This window comes from Haliaeetus leucocephalus, unplaced genomic scaffold, assembly GCF_000737465.1.
Source record: "Haliaeetus leucocephalus isolate CR32 unplaced genomic scaffold, Haliaeetus_leucocephalus-4.0 Scaffold83, whole genome shotgun sequence".
In the NCBI taxonomy this organism is placed as follows: Eukaryota; Metazoa; Chordata; class Aves; order Accipitriformes; family Accipitridae; genus Haliaeetus; species Haliaeetus leucocephalus.
In genome coordinates this window covers 2170072-2181317 of record NW_010972519.1, presented here as the reverse complement: position 1 = coordinate 2181317, position 11246 = coordinate 2170072, and the positions used below count along the sequence as shown (strand labels likewise).

The 11246-nt window shown below is 40.8% G+C and overlaps 1 protein-coding gene across 1 annotated transcript in view; it reads right to left on the bottom strand.

The window, feature by feature from the left end:
- Positions 1 to 1471: 1471 nt before the first annotated feature.
- The window catches only part of LOC104841266 (engulfment and cell motility protein 1), a 212703-nt gene continuing 202928 nt past the window's right edge, over positions 1472 to 11246 (bottom strand). The window contains exon 16 of the mRNA XM_010582811.1: positions 1472 to 1635. Coding sequence (XP_010581113.1) covers positions 1472 to 1635 — 164 coding nt within the window. The remainder of the gene's footprint in view (positions 1636 to 11246) is intronic.

The window sequence follows — 11246 nt, the reverse complement described above, 5'->3', positions numbered from 1 at the left end:
TAGTAGATCAGAGAGGAAACTACCTGATCTTCCATGAAGCTCCACAGCAATGCCTAGCACTGAAACGTAAATGTCTTTGTTTTCTTTTTAGGGTGATCTGGGCTGTTGCCAGAAACAGGACCATTCTCTTCCTGAATCCCCTAGGATTGCTAATAATATCCCAACTGAAGTTGTGGGAAATTACGTACACAACTTTTTCTTCTACTGAGACAGAAGGCCTGTAAGTAATAGGCAGTTGTTAACACATCTGTTTAAAAGAACCACATATTATGAAGTAGTCTCAAAAAAGTTGCTTTTTTAAGCCCTTGATTTTAGGTTTCTATACAGTTCAGTGAATTGTCTTGCTATTGCTCCTTCTGCACTCCTGAACCATTTGGTAAGAGAAGCACATCGGAAATTCCATGCAAGAACAAGCCTCTAGGTCATCTAGCTACAACAGCATGCATTTTGGACTTCCCTTCTCCTTGGGCTCTGGTACTGCTGGCAACTATCTTACCTAAAACAACCCAATAAAGGTTATTCAACACTGTGTCCTAAGGATTCACTTTCACTCTGCAGTGGAAAATGAACATTTAGACCACTTCAATAATAGACAGTTCCAATTAGAAGTTAGGCACAATCATTCTTACTAGCTCTCACATAACATTTAGTCTGGTGACTTCAGAGCACTTGTATGGCACATGCTGACACAGTGCAACAGTCTCGCTTTTCATTCTCAACCAATAGCTCTATAACCAACATCTAGTATCAGGGAAAGACTCAAGATCCAGTTGAAGGATCCCAACAAAGATAAGGATGCCAGCTGACCACAAAAGCACGAGTTTGTCATTCTTATAAAATGCCAAAGGTACTTTTCAGCCTCTTGGTAAGTTAGACAGTTAAAATACGATGTCTAGGGACCATTAAGACAGACAGCCCTGTTCTCCATTAGCTTTGCTGATAGTCAGGAGATTGGCTGCAACTTCCAGAACTCCATCTTAGAACAAAAAGGGTGCAATACTGAGGGGTTTTATTGCTGAGTTTTTGTTTGCTTTGGTTTTTTTTGTTTTAGCAGGCTAAACTGCACAGTGCTTTGTCAAGATTGTGTCCACTCTTGAATATTTTATCACTTTAGTGCTCATATGAAATTAAAGGGATGCACAGAATTATCACTGCAGTACTCTCATTGCATTATTTACAACCTTACAGGCTGCAGCACTTCAGCATAATATTGCTAACATAAAAAGGCAGAATTTCCCCTCAAGCCAGGTTTTTAGTTTCACAGTCTGCAGTGCAACATGATGTAAAAAGGTCTGTGAACCTCCCTTACACATCCCATCCCATCCCCTACCCCCACTTTCTAAATGCTGGCCCTCTGATGTGCAAAGAATCTGAACAGATGAACACTCCACAGCATTCAGCAGAAGTGGGATCAGTAAGCCCCTGTACCCCTAGGGAAGAATACATGGCCTTGTTTCACCATCCTGCCCACTTATTCCCACCCCACCCTTTTTCTTGCCTTGTTAAAGTCCTCTGAAGTTGCCCTCATTTCCTTCCATGTCTTGTTCAAGAGCTGAATGCAGATACAGAAGAACTCCTCAAACGATCTGTCATGGGTGAAGAACATGGGATGGAAATCATTGCAGGTCTCACTGGCTAAAAACAGAAAAACAAGGAGAGTGGAATAAAACACATACAGGCAGGAACTTCAAAAAATAAACATAGAATACAATCAGCCACGAAGTTTAGAAAACACTGTAATTGAGGAATCCCAATTCTAGTAGCAAAGTATGTCAAAACATTATCCCCAAAAGCCAGCCTTGATCTACAGTCTTAAAGATAATGAAACACCGTATACAGCCTGTCTGCAGGAGACCAGCAGCGAGAACAAGAGGAAGCAACTACCTGTTTGCCTGAATATTCTCTCAGTGGGTGTTTTGTTTGTGCCAAGTTTTGTTGTTCAGGCCAGAACAGAGAGACACATGGAAGAAGCACAAGTCTCCTCATCAAAACAACAGCCTTCCCCACAGCTAACAGCATGTACCATATTGCCTGCTGAGAACCAAACACCAAACCCCATCAGTCACAAAACAGTATTAGATCAATGTACGCATTGAAATGTGAAGCTCTGCTGACACAGCAGATGATCTACCATATTGTACATGGATATACCACAGAGGTAACCAGAGAAATCTAGACAGACACATAGGCAAGAATGTAACTGATTAAATTTGTTCTTTGAAAATAACTGGAAACCAAAGAAATGGATCTTCTGTCACAGGTCCCTTATCTGAGATGGGGAAAAAAAACCCCAATCCCAAATTTTCTGTTTTTAATCAAATGCTGGCTTTAAGGAAGGAAAAAACAAAAGAATACTATAATGATGATCCCAAAAAAGGAAAAGTACAGTTTGGCAAGACTGCTGTAAATCCCCTTGAGCAAAGAAGGGATCTTCAAAAAGTAAGGGCTGAAGCAATGCTGACCTCTGGGCACATCTGAGCAACCTGGGAACAGAAGGGGCTTTAGCCAAGGACTGCAAAGGATCCTTAATCCTTGCCATGACTTGCAGGGTCACCTCAGTAGGTTGCATATTTATGTTCTTAAAAAACTAACCAAAAAAGTCAAGTTGACTAAGCCTTTCTTCATATACCCAGTCCCCAAATCTCTCAGCTTTGGCTTTCACCTCTGTGTGACTGCTCCTTTGGACTCTTCCAGCAGTCACTTGCATGCCTATGCAGCAGCATCTTCTCTTATTTCAGGATCAAACAGCCACTGCTTAGGCAACAGCCACTGCTTATGCAAGCTTCCTCCTCTGCAAGAACAGCAGAACTATCAAGCATTGGGATAAATCACCCTTTTCCTACGGCTGGATCACTGTCTGACATCTGCTTTCTCTCAGTGGAACTGGAGAAATTAGAATTAAGACTCTTTGCAGGAGAATGTGAATGGCTCAGGCAGGCTCACTCCCTGCATGAGCTGCAAGCTCTTGGTCCTGGTACCTCTTCTAGCCACAAAATCACCTTTTCAGCACGTTTAGTTACCTCTGCCACACCAGTAGCTCTGCCATAGGAACATGAATTGTTCTTAGAATCACCTGAACCCTCAGAGAAAAAGGGTTTCAGATCTTTCCCAACATGCAGTATTCCAATTATAAAGCAAAACTCTGAAGCTTAACTGTAAATTTGAAGCTTAATTTTAACATCAGATTTACTAAGATCTAATCAATCCCTCAGCTACGTAGCAAGGATGAGAGTTAATTTTGGAGCACAGGTTTCATTCTAATCAAGTAAACTCCATTTACTTCAAAGGATGTGCAGTCAAGGGGGAATTAGTCAAAGCACAGACCTATATTTATGAGGCACGGCTCAATCCCTTTAAAAGAATAAAATGCCTCAGGCATGATTTTCAGAGCACCGTCAGCTTCCATTCATTCCACTGGAGCTGCAAGGGCTCAGCACTTCCAATAATCAGACCTTCAGCCTGTAATAATGTCAGAAAGACAACAGAACAGATTCTCAGAGGGCACTTGTCTTTAAGTCATGAAATACTATAATGATGAGAAGAAATAAAATAACACCAAGCAAAGAATGCTGACAGTACCTTCACTGTATAAATCACAGCACGAAACAAGGCAATAACCCTCAACATGCACTGGCCTTTCTGATCCTCCTCAGAGCCTGAGCTTATCACTGCTCCTGCTCATAAAAATCAATAAATCAAAATTAATGGAAAGGCTAGGGATTCTCAGAAACTTGATCATCAGGTCTAACTCATGCTCCTTATAATAATCAGCACCAAACCGTATATATGTTGACTGTTCTGCATGCAGAATCAGAGGTGCCACCTCCCCACCGCCTTTTTTTTGTAAGCAGGCAACATACTGTGTTTTATGCCTTTTCAGTTTGAAAATGAAAGAGTAAAAATCACTGTTACTGATGTAAATGGAGAAAGTTAGGCCTGTTAGAAAGCAGGATCAATGTCTTAAAGCACAAAACAAATCCTAAGAAAAATTCAAAACCAAATGATAAACAGCTTCCTCAAAATTCTCACCAGCATCCAGATAGTAGAGGAAAAAAAAACCAATCTGTACTCGACTTCAAAGGTACCTTTCTGTATGTCTCAAAAATTCTGTCCAAAATAATACAACTCAATGGAAAAAATCATACATGAAGCACACCAGTGGTGTTTACATTATAGCATATCTGCAGGTGGCAGCTCAGGTCACGTCTATGTTCTGCTCAGAGCGTTTAAATATCTAAAGAAAGACAACCCTTGTCCCAATACTTTTTTTCTCCTTTTGACAGGTAAGATGAGGATGAAAGAAAAGGCAATACTGTGTTAGTAGTGGTTCCCAGACCAGAGTAAGACCGAGTCACAACCTGCGGTCTTACCCCACTCTCTGCAGCCACAAGTCAGCATCTCCAATATCAAAGGCACTGCCTGCCTCTGCAGAGTGGACAAATTTAGAGGCTGCTCAGTTTTACTAATTAAAAACTTCTTGAATTTATTTTTTCAATAACTTGCAATTTGACTAGTCCTAAACTGAAACAGAGGTCTAGCATTAGAAAGATTTGGAGACCTGCTACATAAGAGCTGCATATAAAATTCCTGCCCTTAAGTGCAGCACTCTCTAACCTTCACTTTCACGAGCAGGGACTAACCACATTTATAACTACACAAAAACACACACACAGCTGCAACGCAGGGACATAAATCATCATGATTATTTAATAACATCATCAAGTTTTAATTACGCCTCTGTGAGATCACCTTTGAAAGGCAAGTCACAGATGTCTGGCCTACATAAATCAGGTGAAGATCTTGTTGATTTTCCTTTCTGTGCACAATTCTCGGAGCTGTAGATCAATGTGCCACCTCTCAGGATTCAAGTAGTCCTTCAAGCTTCTAGCTGATCTATAGCTGTGACTTTGAGGAAGAAGCTTAGTTCATTTCTCATCATAAATTGCACTAGCAGAAAAAGAGCTAATTTCTACCTGGGAGTTTATGTGGTTCCTTCAGTGTATATGTTTAGTGTCTACCCAACACAATTTTGTCTGTCAGTTCATTTCCTAAATTACAACAAAGACATTCAAGCATCCCAGACTGTTCAAGCAGTAAACAGATTTGATATGTTATGTTGTTCCTCTGTTGATTAGTAGAAAACAACAGGAAAAGGAAAACAAATTGAGAAAGATGAAAAGAGTTATACCTTCATTTTTCTACCCCATCTCCAAATGCCTTTTCCCATGAGAAACAACATCATCAGGGCTGAATTTCTTTTAGCTGTGTCAAGAACAGTTAGGTATTTGCATATTTGCATAAACCTGTCTTGGAAGGGCACAGATTACATGATGATGTTTCAATAACTCTTCGACTTGAAGTACAGCAGAGATTTATATTTCAAAGTTGCTCTGGTGAGCTGAATACAGACAATAGGGATTTCTGCATGCAAGACAGACTCCAGGAAAGGACAAGTGCACCAGACCAGACACGAGGCTGGTGTGTCACCTCACTGTCCAAACCAGTATGAACAAAAGGCCGCTAGTTCAACAGAAGCTGGTTGATAGCTGGAAGTGCTGATTAGCTCTTTCCTCCACCTTAATAAGTAGGCTATGTGTAGATATCTAGAATTAGTTTCCACTTGAAAAAAAAAAACCAAAACCAAAAAAACCCACAACAAATTTTTTTTAATGTTAGAATTTATTTTGTGCAATACTCGGAAGTAACAGAGATAACCTCTCCCTCCCCACAAAGCTATAACAGCAGACAGAGACACAGTAATACACCTCTCTAGGCAAGGTACTGCCCTTGATCTTAAGAAACTTCTGCTTTCTTCCTGACTCTGCTAAACTGCTACATTGATACTAGATACTCATCCCCCACCGTGTTTTAAAATGGCATATGGTTGTTCTAACCTCCCTTGTGAAGTTCCTGAATACAAGAAAAGTAAAAGGTTGTACTGCTGTGTAGCAAAATAATACCCATATCTATCATTAATAGGAATGTTTGAAATTAGGAACAGCCCAACCCATTATTTTCAAAATCCATTCATGATGCTATGGGGGGACAAGTTAAGGTGACTTAGTCATTTTTCTGTAAATTTAAGGCTTGGACTCATCACATTGGGAATGCATATGAAAGATAATTTACTAATCACAAATGAGCCTCCTCATTCATGGATATCAGCCATGTAGAACTGGTCTACAAAATACAACTAGAATAGATTTGATTAAGTAGATAATAAATAAAAGTGATAACATTGCTGTGTATTCTCAAATATTTCAAAAGCAGGCAGACAGCTTAAATCAATCAAATTATTCAGTCAACCATACAAACACGGTCACTGGCGTTAATGCTATCACACATAAAGGGACAGACAGACACCTGTAGTGAGGAGTAAGCCTCTGTGCTGGGGGTGGTATTAACAGAGCCTGTGCACCCTGAAACTCATCAAGAAAAGCATCCTGAAATTGCATCAGCACAATTTTGAGGTGAGGGAAGCAGTGACACAGAGCCCCGGGAAACTGGTTTGCAAAGTCCCAGGGAGAGAGGGGTTTCAAAACATCTCCCTGTCTGAAAGGTACCTGCGATCCATGTGATCCAATCTTCAGAGATCTGTGTTTTCTGTTACTGAGCTGCTGCTTAATTCTGGGTGAGTCATTTATCCCCTCTGTTTTTTTTCCCCAATTTCACAGAACGGAGATGATAATATTTGATCAGAGAGGAGGCGGGTGGAAAGATCCATTGCACTTTCTGAAGTGCAGCAAGATCCACAAATGAAGGGAGCAATATGGACCTTGGAAATATTATCTCCACTTGGCATGGCCTCCTCTGGGATTATTATTTGCCAATAACAGCAGACAACCAAAGAGCAACTAATTCTCACTAGCTCTCTCAGGAGAAGGAGCACTGTAATTTCTGCTTCTCCCTGAAGATGCGATACAGTAAAAATAACTACTGCCATGACCATTTTTATATACGCAATCAAAAACTCTCTCAGTAACATGTAGCGTACGTAAGAAAAAGCACTCCTAATACCACAGAAATATGCGATTGCCAAGTTATCTACACCACTGATCCCTGTAGCCTGCTGGCAATAATTTGAGAGAAAACCTTTGGCTACCTTTCTGGCACGATAGGGAAACAGTGTAATTTAAGGCAAGGAAGGTCACTAGCAATGGCAGTGTAGTAATGAAGTAGTAATATTGCTGCCAATCGTGTAATTTTCTTTCCAAGGGAACAGTGCTGTTTAGAAGGCTCAACTGGTATTAGAACAAAAGCCACTCATCCTTTTTACTTTGATTGAGAGAGTAAGATAAAAGCAACTAAGCTTCAAGACATAGCAAAATAATGTAAAAAGTTAAGCGGCATTTGTTAAACTCCAAATCTAAGTGAATTATGTGAGGGTTTTGTTTTGCCTGCTTTGAAACAAAAAGGGGATAAGGAAGCACACTGCACCACTGAACTGTGCAAGGCGTGCCACTGGTTTCCCCAGGGATGTGGGCGCATGTGTATGTGTCTCAGAAAATGTCATCCAGACAAGGATATCAGAAGTGAATCCAAATCCAAAATTTCAGCACCAAAGTAGCACACACACAATTACTCAGGAAAGCAATAAGCTAGTCATGTAAAGTAGGGCAAAAATGCCCCCTCTTTAACACAGTACGTAGCATTTCCAGAGCACCAAAATTACCCAGCAATACATGGCTACAAGAGACCTTCAACAACTTACCTTACCTGATTGCCTATTTAGTTGGAATAGAAATGATATGAAATTGCTAAACATGCAGCAAAACTACAAACTCAAACCCCTCAAAGACATATGGCAACAGCACTTCTCTGAACTGATGAGACTTCTCATTAGGGGAGCTATAGGGGGAAACTGGAAGAAAAGTACACATAAAAGGTTTCCTACAGTCTGTAAGCTTTCCTTTTTCAAGGCTGAGAATAAATTTTACTATGCAGTGAAAAACGAGGATTCCACGAAGCCTCAAGCCTGAGGAGACAGGCAGGACTAGGATGTTTATGGCACACGCAGCCCCAAGCTCTTCACTAACTTACTCAGATTCGCTTTGAAGGTGACTGCTGCTGTGTCAGAAACACACCTCCTCTCCCCAAGATATCATTAAACAAAGGAGCCACTATTTAAAATAAAAGTGGTGGAAGAAGAACCCTGACTATTGCAGCACCAGTCAATAAAGCCCACACTCATCACTAAGAGCAGTTCAAAGGTGGCATCCGTGCTATGTCCATATGGAGCTGTTGAAGAACAATATCCAGGCAGATTCACCCTGCCACATCCAGAGCTGATGGTGAACTTAAAGAAACCAATGAAGCCAGTAGCGTCCACACAAGCAGTCTGACTTTGTAAAGATAACTGCTTTTGCAACTCTCGGTAAATATGGAGACTTCGCTGCACCTCTCCTACTCAGAACAGACCTGAAGACTGAACATTGTGGTTTGGAAATGCAAACAGAAATCCAAAGTGCAAAGAGAGGAGAGTTACTAAAAAGGCTCTTATATGCAATAAGGAAACAAAAAAGATTACAAAGAGTCAGCATCATGCTGATAAGGGTTCCCCATCTCTTTCAAAAGCAGCCGATTTTTATTTGTGATAAAACAGGTGCCAGATATGAATAACTCTGAACTGCCTCTACAATGTGTCGCAGCACACTGTTGGGCAAACAGGAAAAAACAGTGATCAATAACAATAAGAAAATGCAGGTTTAAAACCTGATGGATAAATTGGAGTATCATTTTCAGAGGTAAGGGAGCACTTAATTTGAATTAGTCATGCACTTCTAGGGGAAAACTCCTTGAGAGTGGAAATGGTATGAAAAAACACGGGCTTGTATTTGCCATATCAAAAAGGAATGTCTTTTGTGAAAAAAAGACATAGATCTGCAAGCACAGATCTGCAGGTATGCTCTGGCATATTTACAGTATCCCTGAATAACAATATAGAATCATAGAATCATTTAGGTTGGAAAAGCCCTTTAAAATCATCAGAATGTTAATCAATTAACGTGATAAATTTGCTTAGGGATTATGAAGCCTTTATGGTCACTTCTAGTAAACATATAGAACAAGAAGAAATTACACATATAAAGCAGAATCTACAGAAGCTTGTTTAACAAGTAAACATACTATGCAAAACCTTCTTACAAAAGATAACACTGCTTCTCTGTCAGGTTCCTGACACCTTGCAAAGCACACAAGGCAATGATGGCTACGTGAAAGCTTAAAAAACCCAAACAACCCAAACATATAAAAAAGCATTTCTGACAATTTCTAAGCCCATACACTGTCTACTTGAAGTCCGACTGACACAGATGATGGCACTGATAGCGGGCCACCTAAGCCCAGACCTATCAAGGGAAACACCTTATCACATCTGTTGCACGTTGATACCCTAGTCCCTTCCCTGTTGCATCCTTTCTCTCCTAAGCCCTGAGAGAAACTAGCCTTAACCTTATCTCCAGACAAACCAGGAAGAATGACACTAGCAATGGGGGAGGTAGATATTCTCAGCATTTATAAAGAGCAGCATAAAGGCAGTCACTTACACTGCGTAACAACTCTTTTTAGCCCTACAACATCCATTGGCAAAGTTTATTGCTAAATGCTATACTCAGCACATTTTCTATTCACTGTTGCAGCACTGCAGACCCAGAACACTGAGGGCTGGAGTCAGAAGTTCCTGGGTGCAGAAGTGGGCACTTGCTCTGCCTTTGCTTCTGCACCTTGCTGATGTCCCCTCCCACGAGCAGTACACCAAGAAACTGCCTTTCATGGCAGGATTGCTGACTTTTCACTTCTTGCTCTGACTGTTCTAGAGAGCACCAGCTTACTGCTTCTCCTCCTGAAGGGATTCTTGCTAAAAAGCACACTCTTACCTCTCATTACCCATTTTCTTTATTAGGAAGTTACATAGACTGCATTACAGGTTATAGCTCGTACTTCTCCAAAGATCTTCTGTGAGATACTTCATCAAGAATATACTCTGGTTACCATTTGAAATACAGACCATGCTGCTTCAATTCACAAGAGAGGAGCTGTCACTGAAAATTAATACTGCTTTAAATAGGCTGGCTAGGGCTCCATCTGTAAGCAAAACTTAAAAGGAGCCTATGAAAACCTGCAGAAAAAAAACACTGCAAACAATAACTTGTGAAGCCTACAGGTTTTTTAGGTCCCCCTTGCTACCTAAGCAGCTCCCATTCCCCCTTCCCTCACACAGACCCCCTCAGTAAAATCAAATGTTTAAAATTATAGTGCAAAGAAATTATGTGGTCATTGTGTAACACAACTAGTGGAAAAAAACTTTTTTTTTTGGTATTTGATCTCACCAGTGAGCAACAGCAGGAGAACTGCAAGGAAGAAAAACAAATGAGCAGATGGAGAAGCCAACAAACCAGCAGTCAAGCCATGAAGGAAAAGAATCTTTTTCCTGGTACCAAGTCATTCCCCTATTAGAAAAAAAGGTTACAACTGAATTGCCCACGCAGACCTGGCACAGACCAGCCACACACCCTCTGTACTTACTGTTAGAGGTGTCTGTATACGAGACACCTGCTTTGGTGCACTTTTGTGACAGGCTGTTAGGCTAACCTTCAATGCCCCCATGGTGGGGTATGAGGCAGGCTGGCTACCTGCTACCTCTGCCTAATCGGTCAGGCAATATCCCAAAGTGAAAAAGCTGGGAGGACAAATGACCAGTTACCTAGAAAGTGAGTAACACGGCTAAACTTAGACTAGCTCCTCTGCCATCACAGAAAAGGCAACAGAACAAAAGCACTCTAAATTCAACCACTTGCTTTGAATCAATCCCAGATATACTCAAATATGCCAAACAAGGTAACAGACTGGGACACAGGGAAAGATGACACCAATATCAATAAAAAAAATGATTGCCTGTGATTAAGGTGAGGGAATTCACTGTATCATACATCCTAGAGTGATGGCAGCTCATCTTTCATGTCAGATCTGGTCCTGAACTGTGCTGAAACTACACTGCTTGCTCAAGAACCAGGAGATGCAGACCTATTAGCTCTCCTTGACCTCTTTGAAAATACATGCAGTACCACCACTACTACAGCTCCATTTAGGACAACCAACCTTAGCAATAACACCTCTCCTTCCTCCCCTCCTGCATCCTTACAAACTGTGTACCTTCTTTGAAATACACATATTTATACATATATGCACCAAATTGCCAGATAACCTTTTCCCCCCTTTGTGAAAGTAAAATGTGAGAAAGAAGTAAC